Raw genomic sequence first — 16,435 nt, forward strand, 5'->3', positions numbered from 1 at the left:
CTGATTATTTGTATTATTCAACCAACACCCAGATGTCCTATTATGTTAAGAGCTGCACAAGCATATAAGAAACTGTTCCACCACCGGGGAGTGTATGACTAATTTACGGTAAGAGAAAACAATTGGACATTACAAGCAAATAAAAAGAAAGGGAGAGGAGAATTAGGGTAAGCGTGATAGTCTGTGCCTGCATATTCCTGTGAGAACCATTAGTGAGTTTTAAGTAAAGGAAAAAACAGTTTGATATAAATAAATAAGAAATATGATATCAGTAATCCTTACTGGGCATTTGCCTAGCCCAATGGAGATTTCTGTGGTATGTACTTAGCTTTCATATTAGGGTCTTATTCTCATTCACGCCATGCCTATTTACACCACTCTCATAGGGATCTCCAAATGGCATCGCACAGACAGCAGAGGACAGAGGAACACAGCCAAAATACTACAGCTGGCCCCATACCACACAAACCTGCCATCTGCACCCAGCCAGGCGCCTGCCCGGGGAGGGTTACGGAGACTGCATTTCTTTGTTACGAAACGCTTTACACTGCCAGCGCAACATAAAGGGATCTTAGTGTGACTGAGCATTCGCCTCAGTCCAAGGTGTTTTGCTGCTGCATCTTTTCAGTTCCACAGCTATTTTGCTCGAGCACTGATGTAAATCACTTTTTTAAGATGCCTAGTTGAACTGGTGCTGCCTCTGAGCGCAATGGATAATGAACCTTAGTGTATGTTTCAATGACAGGAAGATGCACAGAATACAAGGATACGCGTTTACAGAGGTATCTGCTCTCCAGTCCCCTTTCTGATTTCAGGTCACCCTGCCACGTCACGGGCCTTCAATTATTCTGAGGCTCTATCAAGGGCACCTCCTTAGAAGTCAGGCTCAGTTTTGGTCCTCTTTGCCTTTAGGAGCTTGTGATCAGTGATGCAAGCAATATAACAACATGTTAAAAATATTTAGCAGTTGAAACAAAGCATTTAGTGAAAAAAATAAAATAGAAAAAATATACATTTATTAATGTATTGGTGATGTAAAATGTACAAGGTAACCACAGGAAACTGGACTTTGTCAGGCACTCAAGTGTCTCAGATTCATTTTCCCAGACAATTCCCAGCCTTCTGTGAACGTGCTCCTTTTTTTCACCTCCCTAATTCTTTTCCCCTCCAGTGCAAAGAAGCCTGGCACTGTCTCTCAGCTATTGTGTGTAGAAAAGTGGCTTATCTTGAGCCATACTTTTCCCCTTCATTTTCCTTTTGAATTGAATTGTTCCGTTCATGGGGCAAAGTCAAAACAGGGTACTCATAAATTATTACAGAGCAGTTCCCCTTTCATCACAGGAATAGAATACATTGCAAATCTAATAGGGGAAGCTGGAATTCCCATCTATTCTTGAAAGTTATAACCAAAACCAAGTGCAAGTGGCAATACAGTAGCCCAAAACAACCTTTCTGATATGTCATCGAGGGCAACGTCTATAATATGTAGTATTTCCAAAGTAATCACTATTTCTCAGGATGAAACGCAGCAACTGCCATCTCTTTCACTCTCAAGCATTCCTGAAAAGGAGGATTGCTTGAACTGACCAGCAGTGTATTGCCAAAAAAAACCCAAACAACCAAACCCCAACTAAAAGCACAGCAGCTTGGTAGGAAACACTGATAATGTGTGGTGGCCTGACCAATGCTATATCATTAAAATGTAACAGTAGTTTATATTTCATACGTCGTTCTTCTAGATCAAACTCTACCTGAGCCACTTCATATTGCTTCTATAGGCTGGTTATCTCGCCTAATCGAGTAAATTACTGATGTTGTACACGGAGGGAGGGTGAGGGGGCTTACACCCGCGAGCGGGTTTGCTGCGTTTTCCTTTCCTCAGACTATTTTATATAATTTTTGAAGAACGGCCCGCCGAAGTCCTCCCAGTAGCTCTACTAGATGTACAGACAGGCGGCAGCAAGTGCAATCTTTGCCTCAAAAGGCACTTCGCTGTGTGACCTGAAAGGCACATCTGGATGCGGGAGCCGAGCCGCCCAGCAGCGGTGCCAGCGGGGTGGGGGAAAACCCTGAGCCCTACCAGAAGCTGAATTTACCAAAAGATTAAAAAAACACACCCCACCCGACAACAGCAACAAATCGCCCGGTGGGTGCCCCGGAGCAGAGCTTTCATCTCCTGCCCACTCGCGGGGGAACCGCCCTGCCGGGGAGGTCCGTCCCACCGGCCGGGGGCGGGGAATGGGGACGGGGGGGACCTCGGCCGCTGCGCCCCGCTGCCGGCCCCGACCCCCGGCTTCTTCCAGGGTGCTGGAGCCGCCCCCCCGGCCGGCCCGCGGGCAGCCCGCCCATCACCGCGCTGTCCCGGCGGGCGCTGCCCACGCCGGCGGCCCGGGGCGGTGCCCAGCAGCTGCTCCCAGATCCCGGAGACCTGTAAATACAGCTCGGATTTGAATTTTTTTTTTTTTCCCCTCTGCAGCCTTTGCAAAGTAAGGACTACCTGTTGCGCTGTCCCGCGGCAGCACCGGTGTTGCTATTCAGCGGGATGACTCAGTTTCCCCCTCGTTTGCCGAGACGGGGAGTCCCGGGATGCCAGCGCGGTCCCAGCTCTTCCCCGGGCAGGCGGGCCCGGGCAACGTCGCCTGGCACCGGAGCCGGACCGGGACGGCCTGAGCCAGCGGCCGGTCTCACCCTGGCCACCCCGGCTGCTGCTGTGGTGGTGCCCGGTGCCCTCAGGCTCCGGCAGTCCCAGGGGCTTTTGCTTTTCGGGGTAATACCTTGCGCTCAGATGAGCGGGGCGGGGAACCCTGAGCGCCCCAGGGTGCTACACCACCCCACACACACCCCCCGGACCCCTGGGACTGCCCTTCCCCGGGGCGCGCTGCAGTCACTGCCCTTCAGGCGTGGGTGGCTTGAGCTTCCCGAGGACTTCGTGAGCCAAGCACGCATTTACCACCTTCCCCTGGCAGATAAGGGAGCCACCGCGGCTCGTCCAAGGAAGGTCCCGCCGTGCCCGAGCAGAAGAGTCACAAGCATCCCGGCTGCTCCGCTCTCCCCATGAGGCTGTGCTTCTTTCCCACGCTTGAGCCTCTCCTCCCTTTCATTACTCTCCGGGTGCTTTGCAAACGTTCAGGGCTGTAATTTCATATCGCCGTGCTCCAAAAGGATGGGTCCGTGCCTTTTGTAGTTTAGCCACAGCCAGGAACTTGCTGATTCCCTCGGACGCTCAGCCCTGCCTCTCGGTGAACCTGTGTCCGCCCTTAAGCAAAGAGCTAATGCGGTGGCTGTTGTTTTGTTGCTGCCGATCTCTGGAGAGAGGGTTTTCGTGAAGCCTTATCTCGGGGAAAAGATAATAATACACGGGCAACGCTCTACAGCTTATGGCTGGGAAATTAAAATTTTTCCCCGAATGAGGCTTTCTGATAGGAAGCGGCTGGCAGAGGCGCCCCTATCACAAAGCAGTGCGAGGAAAGTAGTTTGCTGGGAGAGCCGGCTGGCTCGCTGACAGCGGGGGCGGATCCTGCGCACAGGCGGGCAGCGCCGCGCCGGAGCGGCCCCGGCAGCAGCGGGGCTATTTCGGGAGCCGGGCGGAGGCGGCGGCGGCCGGAGCCGGAGCCGGGGGCAGCCATGGGGGTAGCGGCGGCGGCGGGCTGAGCGGGGGCTTGCAAGCGAAGGTAGCCGGGAAACGGGCCTTTGCCTCAGATTGAGGGGAAAAGGAGGTGGATTGGTTTTATTTTGGGGAGGGAGGGTGAAGGGGGGGCTGCATCACAACTTGAGCTGCATCAAGCTGAGCCAGGGAGAGAGGGGAGCGGGAGGGGAAGGAGAGGGAGGAGGAGGAGACGGCGGCCACCGGGGGATTTGGGCTGATTTTATTGAAACAAATCAGTGCTCGGGAGAGAGCGGCGAGGAGGAGGAGAAGGAGGAGGAGAAGGTGGGGGTGGGGGGGCAGGAAGAGGGGGATCGAGAAAGAAAAGTGTGAGGGCTGTGGCTGGGAGAAGCAGAAGTGATGAGAGAGCGAGGGGGGAGGCTGGAGGAGGCTGCCCGTCCCGCCGCTGCGCCCCGCGGGGACCGCCGCTCCTGCCGCCACCGCCGCCGGGCGCCCCCGCGGCCGCCCCGCCGCCCCCAGCCCGCGCCATGGAGGCGCTGAACGGCCCCGGCCCCGGCCCGGCGCCCGGCGACGCGCTGCGGCCGCCGCCGCCGCCTTCGCCCGGCCACCACCACCCGCACGCCGAGAAGAAGAGGCTGCACCGCGCCCCGTCGCCCGCCAGACCCTTCCTCAAGGACCTCCACGCCCGCGCCGCCGTCGCCGCCGCCGCCGCCAAGCCGCCGCCCGCCCCCCCCAAGTCCCCCGGCCTCCCCGGCCGGCCGCCCCCGTCGCCGCACCCGGGCGCCCACCCGCCGGCCGCGGGGCTGCTGGCGGCGCCCGGCCGCCTCTCCCGCCGCCCCGCCGCCCCGGGGGGGAAGGCCGCCGCCGCCGCCGCCGGCCGGCCGGGCGCCAAGGCCGCCCCCTGCGCCAAGCGGGCGGCCCGCGGGCCGGACCCGGGCCCCGGCGGCCGGGGCGGGGGGCGGCAGCCCGGCGGGGAGGCGGCCCCGCCGCCCGGCAAGGGCAGGAAGGGGAAGCGGGGAGCCGCGGCGGGCAGCGGCCATGCGGCAGCGGCGGCGGCGTTGGCCCGCGTCGGCCACACGGACAGCAGCTCCGACCTCTCCGACTGCCCCTCCGAGCCGCTCTCCGACGAGCAGCGCCTGGCCCCGGCCGCCAGCAGCGACGCCGAGTCCGGCACCGGCTCCAGCGACCGCGAGCGGGAGCCGCCCGCCACCCAGCCCGCCGCCGCCGAGCCGACCCGCACCGGCCCCGCCACCGGCCCCGGCCCCGGGCGCGGAGCCCCGCCGCCCCCCGGCCCCCGCGGGGACCCGCTGCCCGCGCCCCCGGGCGGGGGGCGAGCCCCGAGCCGCGGGGAGCAGCCGCCGGCGGCGGCCCCGGAGGAGCTGCAGCGGGAGGTGGAGGAGCTGCGCTCGGAGAACGAGTACCTCAAGGTGAGCATCGCCCGCGGAGCCCGGCCCGGGTGGGTCCCCGCCCGGGGAAGGGATGGGAAGGAACGGGCAGGCGGTGGCGGAGGCGCAGCCCGCTCCTGCCCGGGACTGCGGGGTCCGCGCTGGGGCTGGCGAGCGGATGCGCGCGGTGTGAAGTCACATCTCGTGGGACCCCCTCCCTCCACCCCGCCGGACCAAATGCCCAATTTCACCCGTGGGAAAGAAGCAGGGGCAGTGAAGGCCCGCCGGGCTCCTCGGCGCTCCCCCGCAAAGCGGGGCCGTGGCAGGGCTTAAGGGCAGGGATCGCGGCTCCCTGCAAAAGCCCGATTTGCGAGGCTTGGATGAACCTAAGTCCGCTGCAAACGTGTACCGTGGAAGTGTTACGTTTTGTTGGCGTGCTGGCAGCTCGGCAAACCCCAACTCTTTCTAAAGCACCGCAGACACTCTACTGGTTAGCAAGACCTTGCTTTCCAGGAAAGGTTTTCCTCAGTATCACCCTTTAAGAAAAGCTAAAGAAACCGGTTCCTTCATTTGATGTGGAAAGGATGACAGCATTCTGTTGGCTGTTTATTGTGTTGCTTTATCACTGGAAAGTGAAGCCACTCGTTGTGAAGTACTAACAGAATAACAAGAGCAGCAATAAAAAGCATCATTGCATCCTCGTGCCTTCATCCTCGGAGAAACAGAAAAGCTAAATCCAGGCATGCTCTGAGCTGGGTTGACCTGCGGGAACCTTTAGTTGGACCTGCACTTACAATCTGATCTTTTGGCACAGCAAAGAGGCTACATCCATAAAGATCTATAAATAAAATAAACTGAGATAATCATGTAACTGCGGCTACTGTAGCATTTGAAACTGCTGCTGGTGAGAACAATTTTTGTTCCCTGATTTTGGAAACACCCCACGGGGAAACAAAATGACCATGGAAATCCACAGGAGTTTTGCTTGGATAAGGGCTCGAGTTGGGTATAACCTTGGGAGAGAAGGGTGGTGAAGATACAGACTGGTCGTCTTTAAGGGTTTTGGCTAAGGGACAAGAAACCACCTTCAGCATAGCAAAAGGTTAACAGCAGGGGTGCTGCAAGGTTCTTTGCTGGGTCTGGTGTTGCTTAATGAACTGGAAAAAGGAATGAGCAATGATACAGCAAAATTTTCAGATGGCATTAAGTTTTTTTTATCTTAAGTCAAGCCCAGCAAGAACCTGACAGAACTTAATAGTAGGCTTAACCCCCAAGGAATTAGTGAAAAACAAAGGCAGAGGATGGGAAAGAAATCTCAATATTGAAAATTTGAAGCACTTGGAGAGAAGAAGGACTGAGGGTGCACTTTTCTGGGTTTAAAAGCATTGTGTTAACTCAGGAGCATCATGAGAGAAGGAGCAATGAAAAGCTCTGCTTAATGTGAAGGTAAAAATTATGTTAGATTTCAGTGGGAACTGGACAGAGAATAACAAAGTGTCATAACGTTTTATAGATCTGTAGCTGTTACACAGATCAGTGGGTGTACCTGAAATACTGTGGGCACTGCTGGTCATCTAGAAAAGGATAATGCAGAACTAGATCAGTAAAAATCATTGGCACATAGCAAAGCTTTTATAGCACTCATTGGATGGAAAACTCCGGTGTGTGTTAGGGAAATGTAATAGTCTGTAAAATGATGAGCAGCATAAAGAACCTTTATCAGAAGCTTCTGTTTTACTTGACAGCCCAGAAACAAGAGGAGATGTAATGAAATCAGAATTGAAAATAGGAATTGCATTAGGAGTAGGTAAACTGACACTGCCATTAGAAGTTGTGGAGGCCAAAAGCCCAGGAGCATCTCTTTGCATTACAGGATTTGCACAATTATAGTGCTTAAACTTTAACCCATTATGAAGAGTGCGTTAAGACTCCTGTTTCACATTGAAAGTAATTTTTACCTATGGGAAACTGAAACAAAGCGTTTGCCTGAATTGTCTAGGACTGGCCACTATTAGGGTGTCCCACCTGAGGGACTTTCTAATCACAGGACCGAACTGACATTGGCAAGCCCGAGGTAAAGAACTTTATTCTACATCATTTCAAACTTTTCACCCTGTGCAACAGTGCCTTCAGGTCTTTCACCTTGATGTCTTCATCATCTACCACAATTGTGCCCCAATTTTCTTTGATTTGGACTATGACTTTTTCATGCTACAGGTATTTCTGAGGTGAGTAGGATAATACAGACAGGTTTCTTGTGGCTCTGTGTCTCAGTTGACTTCCAGCGGGCACGTACTGGTGCCTAGAAAGCCGCAAGCTCATACTGTCACCTCTTCTGAGGGAAATGAGTACATGGTCTGCCTGCTCGCTTTCCTTGGCCACCCAGATGCATGAAGTCTTAGCAGTTCTGCTCCTCTCTCAAAATGGTTGGAAACAGCCCAGTGGCACGGAAGTTATCAGGAGAATTCCCGAACTCCATTTTCCTTTCCTAGGGAAACCTATAAAAACCTTCTGCAAATTAAAACCACATCATCCCCTGAGTTGTTTACTTGTGGGTTTGTTCCTTGTGTTGTTCACAACGCAGTTCTCTTGGTTGGTATTGGAGCAATCTGTGTTTCTCCTTTCACTGGAGGGGGCTAAGGGATAATGGGGAAGCTGTCAGCTGTAAATAGGCAAACTATTAGATAAATCCCAGAAGAAACTGTTAATTTCCTGAGCGTGGCCATATGCCGAATTTCGTAGTTTTCACTCTTCCTTATCCCTTCCTGCAGCTGGAGTGCAACAGTACGTGCGCATGATTTTAAAGCCCGATTCAGGGAAATTTATCATTCACATAGGAAGGTCTTTCATGTATCATTCACGTGTCTGGAACATAGGTCGTAGAACATAGTTTTTATATATTTACCTATACACAGACTTAGGGCTAAAGATTTCTGGAGATTAAAAGGCTACCAGAAAAAACAAAGTAAACACAATTATTTGTTTTTACTTCTGCTCAAGAAGTGCTATAAAGTCTCCCAGAATGTTCCATGGAAGCCTTTGCACGGCAAACTGTTGGTGCTGCAAGCTCCTCAGAGTTCATATACTGCGAGCCAGAGCTCAACCTGATATCAAGTTACCACCTTATATATTTTCAAGGGCTGTGATTTTTATCCTAGATGAGCTCTAGGAGCGATCAGCTATCTGTAAAGTTAAGCCTGTAGGTGAAGGGGCTGAGAAGTGTTTACACTGAGAAGTATCTCTTCTACCTCTGTGAAATTTCATCACTGATTTCAGTTTCATATAGTTCTTGTGTAACTTTATTTCAGCTACCTATGGGGGAAGACTGCAATACTACAGCAGCATTTAAAAGGTGTCATGTATTTGTTGATGTGTAAGAGAGATATTATGTCATGGTGCCTGACCGTGGAGCCAGGAGGTCATCAGTAAGTGCTAGTGGAAGGTAAAGTTTTAGTTATTGCTAGCCAGTCCTGTTAGTAATAGCAAAATACTGCCCGCACGAGGAGTTGTTTTTCAGGATTACTTTAATGCATCCAGCACGTGGAGAAGCGTCATGCACTGTGCAAGTCCTTGGGAAACTTTGAAAGAAGCTCTCTGTGGTATAGAGCCCTCTGAAGGATGAGGGATCCTAAGGAAGAGGACCCAGTTTTTAGCAATTAAAAATGTTCTTGCTTTATCTCAGCCGAAGTTTAATTCAGACTGTTTTAATTAAATAGACATGCTAGCAGAAACAGCAGTGGTATCTTAGTCGTGACACACGACCCTTTTCCCTTTACATCCTTCATGGCCACAATGTGAAACCAGCCTTCTACGTGAGGCATAACACTTTGTATGGCCCGTAAAACAAAAACGGTGCTTGCTCTGCTTTGCTTTACCGGCCCTTCTCTTTGTGTGTGTGTTGGTGTAAGTTCAACAGGCCAGAGATGTGGCTACAGTGTGGACTAGCACAAAAATATATTCTAAACTATCCTGGATTTGTTAGATAATTGTCTTGTTTATCTTGCTTTGTCTTTCTTCTTTCTATATTCATTTTTATCTGAGATGTATGCTGGATTGTATAATGTAACCTTAATAAAGGGACACTCCAGGCCTCTTCTTGCTCTCTGATACATCTAAAAGATGTTCATTTTTGTTTAAAATCACAGTGTGTGTCATATGAGGTTACACTGTATTTCTCAGCTCCCTTGAAACTGTACATCTCTGATTCCGTAGGATTGAGATGAACTCATGAGGAGTAATACCACCATTTCTTTTATTAACCCGCAGGGAGTTGTGTATGTCAAAAGGTTTTGCAGAGCAAAAATGATGCGAAGCGATGGGACCAATTTTCTTCCGTTTAGTGAGGGTTACCAGGGTTAGCAAAACAAAGCTTGTCCCCCATCTCTGCTTGACGTGCTGCTTTTCACGCCTGGTGACCGTCGATCCTGAAGAGAACGGAGGTGATAACCCTGCCCAGGGCACAAAACTGCAAGGCCAGGCTTGGCCGGAGGGATGGTCAGCTGTCGGAGGGAGATATCACTTTGGGGACGAATAGGGAGGCCGTGTGCCTTGTTAGCCCCAGCTGCGTCCCTGTCAAGCCCCACGGTGCCTGTAAGGGATTAGCTGTGTGATGCACCGGGCAATAGTTTCCCTTGGTGGCCCCTCAATAGATGATATCAATGTTGCACTAGACAAATGACTGCTCAAAAGGCTTCAAGCGCCCCAGTTGAGGAAATGTGTTGAAACAATACTGGGGCTAATGCTTGAATGAAGCAGAAAAGCTGCCAGGCGCTGCTCTCGCTCTCAGATCCTGCGAACTTAAACCAGTCCTGAAGCCAGCTGGTACTCATGGTCCTACGATTTTTCAGTTCTCATCTTATTTTGTGCACAAGCTTCAAACAACGTCGGATCAGTGCGTGACTGGTGAAGTAGTTTGGTTTGAGAGCTATACAATAATATCAGAAGCCCAGGGCCTTTAAGTTCATTAACGTATTTTGCAAGAGGCAAAAATAATGGTTGCTGCTTTCTTCCCAGCCAAAGCCTTTTAGAGCTTATTTATGCCTGCTGCAGTTCTGCTGTAAAGAGATACGGGGGATGTGTTTATTCCTTAGAAGCAGCATCATCTCATACATACAGACAGTTTGAGTTATTTAAAATACAAAAGCAGAGATTATGTAAAATCACAGTTCATTAATCTTAGATTTACCAAGGACTTTCTAGAAGTTCTGGGTCCTCCAGCACAATAGCAGCTACCCACTTCAACTTCTGGCCCTCTTCCCTTCTTCACTCTCCCCTTGTTTGATTGAATGTATGTTAAATAACCTCCTATTTAGAAAATAGTACTGTCACAATCTATAAATATGACTTGGCTAAATTAATAAATACTTATTACATAGACATTGAATTTCATCCTTCATTTGCATTTTCTTAAATACTGTACAGTTTATTGGTTTCGTATGTTTTTGTCTTCCTAGTTTGCAGATATATCCAAGTTAGTATATAACTTCTGGACGCTGATGCATGCTAATTCAATGGAGCCTAAAGACTTTCAGTTTACTAATATATGTAACTGTAAATGCATAGCAATGACTTCAGTATCCATACATCTTTCATGCCATTTTCTGCATATAATTTCTCCCAAATAGTAATTTCCAAAATTTGGCTTGGGGTTTTTTTTTGACTCATGGTTGGGTTCCAGTTTTTAGTCTCTATCCACGCTCTGAGTTAAGAGCCTTTTCTGTATTAACCAGTAATTCAGCTCAGTGAGGTTAGCCCAGCAGGCTGACCTAGGTGCACCTGGTCCTGATGCCCCTACTGCTATCTTTTAATGCAGTTTAGGGGTCTTACTTTGGACTGTATTTAGTCTGGCCCCTTGAATGAAACATCCCCATTGTGCGTGTGTTTTACAGTTGTCCAAAGGACTCGAGTAATGAAGCGCATTTGGTTTGACCTTGGAGTGTAGGTCTCTGTTTATTTTATTTCAGAAGGAATCTGGTTCTTGCATGCTCTGTGGGCTGAATGAGTGCATGGTCAGTGCGGATGATTGGAAAATTTACTTTCAAACCTCATTATGGATCTCAACCAGACTGGCCAGGTAGTCAAAGCCCATCAGTTGTGCAAGTATTCCTGGTCTTTTCAGTGAGAATGACTCATATGAGTATGGGTTACTTAGTGTAATAGCTGCATGGCCTGAATCTTTTTCTCTGTCTCTCTCCTTTTTTTTTTTTTTTTTTACGAATCCTAAACAGGTCATATTCCTATAATTTACCTTTAATTATACTTCATTATAAATTAAATCAATAATAAACAAGCATGACATCACTAAAGGTATTAATGAGATAATGGCTTCTCTTCTGAGAGGCAAGTCTTCAATTTGCACAGTACAGATGTGAAATGACACCATCAGTATGTATTTGGGCTACACAGCAATGTAAACTGCACACAGGCTTTCCCCTTTCAGCCAGTTCACCTTGGCTTTGTAGACTGACAGGGAAACAGTTGAATCCTTATTCTATTGCTTTTGCAGTGAAGTCTACGGAATCCTGCAAATGGAGCAGCTATTTAAGTGTGGCCCTGTGTTCATACAGCCACCCCGTGAATGTCAGATGAGTGATCCCTATTAGACCCCCAAATAGCTGGCCTTTAGGAAGTAATTTGGGCCGAGTACCTGAAACCATAAGTGGTTAGACTCAGGAGCAACTTGGATTTTTACTGCGAATTTGGAAAGAGCTGCCAGTTAGAAAGTTATTTTCTTTCCCACACTTCCAGTTGTTCTTTCTGAAGGCCAAGGTGACATCTGGAAAGAAAAGCAGTTTACCTTTTTTCTAAACAGTGTTCTTTCTTCCAGGATTCTCTGCCTGGTGCTGTTCTTGCTGAAAGTAATAACATAATTACCATTAAATTAAAAGGGATCAAGAGGAGGCTCTCATCCCCTACAGGAACGTACAGCAAAGTGAAGCTTCTTACGCCAGCACTTAACCTCCCAATTTCAATTGCCACTTTGGGATGCTGGAGCAGGTCCTCCCTGTTTAAGGAAGGGAGCAGGCTCTCCATTTTTTAGATGCATAAAGAGGGATGGCCGCTTTCTTACTTGTTTGCTTTAATTACTTTTAAGTGCCTGTTTTGATCTCTTTCTTCAGTTTTACAATATTAAAGTCCACAGTATGAAGCTCAATACCTTCTGAGAGAGCTTTAATTCTCACTCACAATAATAATAGTAACAAACAATACATTTTAATGAAGTCAGGGATTGGGTTTATCTAGTATTTCCACTGCCTCTACAGCCAAAGCATCTTTTTTGCGAACTACCAAGTTTGGGATTTTTAAGGTTCTGGCTTTGCTGCATTTACCCTTGATTTCACTAATGATTGATATGTTTTCCTTCAAAGTGGTAGGTTTGCCCGTTTTGTAAGTAGGACCATCGCAGTTTCAGTTGGAATTTCCACTTCCCTGGGTCTTTAACTTAGCTTTCTCTGTTTTGTGTGTGCGCATCACTATAGAAGAGGAGTTCAAGCTGTCCTGATTTCGTAGGTGTAATCATAACAGCTCTGACTGAGGAGATGCTAACACAAGGTTTCAGCGTCTACAGCAGAATCACAGGTACCTGCCAAGGAGAATAAGCTGTTATGAACTGGAAGCATCTAAACCCTTGCCACTGGTTTGGTGGCCTGTATCTAGAGCAAGATTATGTCTTTACTGTAACTACTAAAAGATTATCCCAGCATCTACAAATGTGCGCTGTCATAGAAAATCTGAACCACATACCATTTTCCTGTATTTTGACATTTCAGAGGTGACATGCTCCTGTATATATATTTTTAATATATAAAAATAGGACTTCATCTTGCTATTCAAAGAGATTTAATCTGTCCCGTTTGGATTTTTCCTCCCTGGGCTGGACAGACTACATAGGTCCAAGCCTCAGGCACTGCAGTAATACAGCAGGAAGCGGGCTGGCGCTGCATGCAGCCCATACGGCGAGGTTTCTGCTCCTTATACGGTCAAAACTGTTTGTGCCTTCATTGTGTTTGCATGTATGTTGCTGTGTTTTAAAGCTTGTCCAAAGGATGCTATATTCCCAAATACAAGGGGTTAGGACACAGTCTGATTTCTATACGAAAGTTTCGGGAGTTGGAAAAAAGTTAACTGTGGAAAAGAATCTCAATTCAAAAAAATAAATCTGAGAGGTGAACTGTGCGAGGTTTTAAAGGACAGCTTTCTTGACTGTATCCTAAATTTTTGTTTATCTGCAAAATTACACTAGAGAAAAGCAAGCTGTGTATTTATAACCAAAGCCAGAGGCAAGCATGACCGAAAAAAAAAAACAACACCAAACTTGCAAAGTCAGAGTTGTACTGTTAAGGGGGGTTGAGAAGACTTCTTCTTTCCTGGAGGTAACAGGCAGGCCTATCTCCTGAAATATAGCTCATGTCAACGCTTGCAGCTCTTTGGGGAACTTATTTGGTGGGAGGAAAGACATTGGATTCAAGTCTCCAATGGAGACAGGGTGACTCTTAAGGCTGGGAGAGCTCCCATGCCCACTGAGAGGATTTGGGAATATTCAGTTTCAATGGGATGACTGTTTCAGGGACTGGGTTGTTTAAAATGATGTGAGTTTCTGTGCTTGTTTTGACTTGGATAGAGTTAATTTTCTTCATAGTAGCTAGTATGGGGCTATGTTTCGGATTTCCATTGGAAACAGTGTTGATAACACAGGGATGGTTTCGTTACTGCTGAGCAGGGCTTGCACAGAGTCAAGGCCTTTTCTGCCTCTCACCCCACCCACCAGTGAGAGGGCTGGGGGTGCACAAGGAGCTGGGAGGGGGCACAGCTGGGACAGCTGACCCCAACTGACCAAAGGGATATTCCACACCATATGACATCATGCTCAGCACACAAAGCTGGGGGAAGAAGGAGGAAGGGGGGGTGTTTGGAGTTATGGTGTTTGTCTTCCCAAGTAACTGTTCCGCTTGATGGAGCCCTGCTTTGCTGGAGATGGCTGAACACCTGCCTGCCCATGGGAAGCAGTGAATGAATTCCTTGTTTTACTTTGCTTCCGCACGCAGCTTTTGTTTTCCCTATTGAACAGCCTTTATCTCAACCCACAAGTTTTCACACTTTTACTTTTTCAATTCTCTCCCCCATCCCTCTGTGAAGGGAGCGAGCGAGTGGCTGTGGGGTGCTTGGTTGCCGGCTGAGGTTAAACCACAACAGTTTCACTTTCCAAATTTGGTTGTAATAAATGCTTGAAAGTCAAATAATGTGGATCGTTTGTCTTTAGGAACCAAGCAGATTTAATAATTCCAAAACCTGATACAGATAAGAAGAAAGTTTAAGAGATGAGCAATAGAATTATCCTTGCTCTTTGCTAGCCACTTGATACACAAAAGCCATTGCTTAGTTCTCAAATGTAAACATCAGATTATAAAACAGATCCCATTAATCTGGTGATGACAGATGTTTTCCTTTATTGTGGATTTGTGTTTCAAAATTCTCAATTTACAACCAAATTATTAATGTAACATTAACATTCTGAAGATGATATTAAAAAGTTAGTTGAACTTAAATCTACTTGAGGTAGATTAAACTCCTGAGTCTGCAGACAGCCCTAAGCAATAGCTCTGGTCCTGTTCATCCCAGAGGGCTGTATTAGCTCTGACAGGTAAAGACTGTACTTTTGGTATGACTAACTTAGCCAAAATACCTAGTTAAGAAACTGGTAACACAAAAGCGTACTCCTTTTCTTACGTTCAAAAGCCACTGCTACTTTCTGACCAGTTTCTAAAACCTTGACATTTTCTTCTGCATCTCCATCTTTACTGGGTCGACTTTTACTTTACCTCTTTAAAGTGTCTATAAATGTGAAGTATAGTGAAAAAGTGTGTACATTAAAAAGAAAAACAGGTCTCCTCTCCAGTTTGCTCAAGCTCATGTTTCTATGTTTTCCTTTTTAAAAATATCAATCATTTATGAAAACTCCACCAGTGTGTTGGCTGTAAACTGGCCAGAATATTTGGCTATACCCTGAAGAGGAGTAGATAGGGCCCGGACCATAAATTGTCTTGAAAGAATCCTGCTGGGTTTGGTCTGCAGAGCTCGTTTGCTTCCTCACAGTCTGCTATTTGTGGTTAATTAATGTATTTGCAACGTCTGAGGATGTCATTGCTGCAAGGGTAACTTCTGCTACTGTGCTTACACTATTCCTTTTCAGACAGTGTATGGTGGGAGCATGAGCCAGCTCACTGGGGCGTAACCCTTGAGCTTCTCCATCCACACAAATATCCTACTCCTGCAGCTCTCCCAGGGAGATTGTGGGACAGGATGCCCCTACAGCAGAAATCAGAATAAATTGAGAATGTATAGCAATATAGTGAGCTTGTGAGAAAACCTGTCTGTCCTTTCTGAGCATCTAGGGAGAACTATGTAGAGCCCTGGGAGGGCTGTACTGGTGGAGCGAAGCCTCGCTGCTGAGCCCAAAGTGCTCATTTTGGAAATAACAAGCCTTGTGCTTACCCAAAATTTGACTTATGCTGGCTCAAATAACTGAAGTTGAAACGTAGCTGGATAAATACTGGAGTTTTTATACGTGGATGGGATTTTGGTAGGAGTAACACTATAATTCTAACATAACTAGCGAGCCTAAAGAAGTTCAACACATCTTCCTTTGGTCAGGACTGTGCTCAGAGGCAAGATCTGTCCCTCATTTGTTACTAAAGCTCCAGTGGATTAATTAATAATTCATTTCAAATATTGTCCTTCTAGCTCTTTTTCTTGATTTTTTTTTTCCCCCAACTTTGTTCAAAGTTAGTAGAGTCATAGCTTTCCTCTCATGCAGTGGTTTAATGGCTTGTACCCATGTGCTTGGAAGACCTTTATAAGAGTTTTAGCTCTGGAGCTTCAGTCATGCACAGATTAAACAAATGGGAATGATAGAGTTTATCCTGTTCAGCTGTAAATCTTTAAATCTGACTTTAGAGAGCATGTGCTGCTCATGGTATAAATGTGGAATTGGGACAGTTCATGATGCCCAGAAAAGAACGACCAGGTTATTCCCACGGGCACAGGTTTTATTTTGTCCCTGTGGTCCTGTTATTGAAATGTGTGTGCACTCAACAGAAACCCACTTTCTCCTGCACCAAACCCATCCGTTACTGAGCATGTGCACGGTGCTAGGCTCAGATGGGACAACATTTTCATATGGGGCAGTTTGGTATTTGGCGTAAAGATTCATTAAAGTTTTCAAGGGACAATTTCATTTTTAGGAAGTGCTGATTGTTAAAAAGGCACATTGCACAGAGATGCTGAGGTACTTAGTTAAGTAGGTTTGCTGTGGTCTAAATAAAGCAAGGAATCAGTACAGGTAGTAGCAAAGTATTATGCACTTTTTGTTTTAATTAGAGATGGTAAAATGAAGGTGTTACCAGTTTCAGGAGACAGATAAGCATCTGGTCTGTTTTTAATTATTAAA

The 16,435-nt window shown here is 47.7% G+C and overlaps 1 protein-coding gene across 7 annotated transcripts in view; it reads left to right on the forward strand.

Moving 5' to 3' along the window:
* The first annotated feature begins 3,804 nt into the window (after positions 1-3,804).
* Positions 3,805-16,435, forward strand: part of MTCL1 (microtubule crosslinking factor 1) — a 110,774-nt gene continuing 98,143 nt past the window's right edge. For 2 of the 7 annotated variants that reach the window (XM_064442990.1, XM_064442991.1), the window contains exon 1: positions 3,807-5,031. In XM_064442990.1, the coding sequence (XP_064299060.1) occupies positions 4,132-5,031 (900 nt within the window). In that variant the 5' untranslated portion in view covers positions 3,807-4,131. Of the gene's footprint in view, positions 5,032-16,435 lie in introns of all 7 variants that reach the window. The other 5 variants (XM_064442984.1, XM_064442987.1, XM_064442986.1 and 2 more) reach the window with 3 other exon arrangements.

Source organism: Phalacrocorax carbo, chromosome 2, assembly GCF_963921805.1.
Source record: "Phalacrocorax carbo chromosome 2, bPhaCar2.1, whole genome shotgun sequence".
Classification (NCBI taxonomy): domain Eukaryota; kingdom Metazoa; phylum Chordata; class Aves; order Suliformes; family Phalacrocoracidae; genus Phalacrocorax; species Phalacrocorax carbo.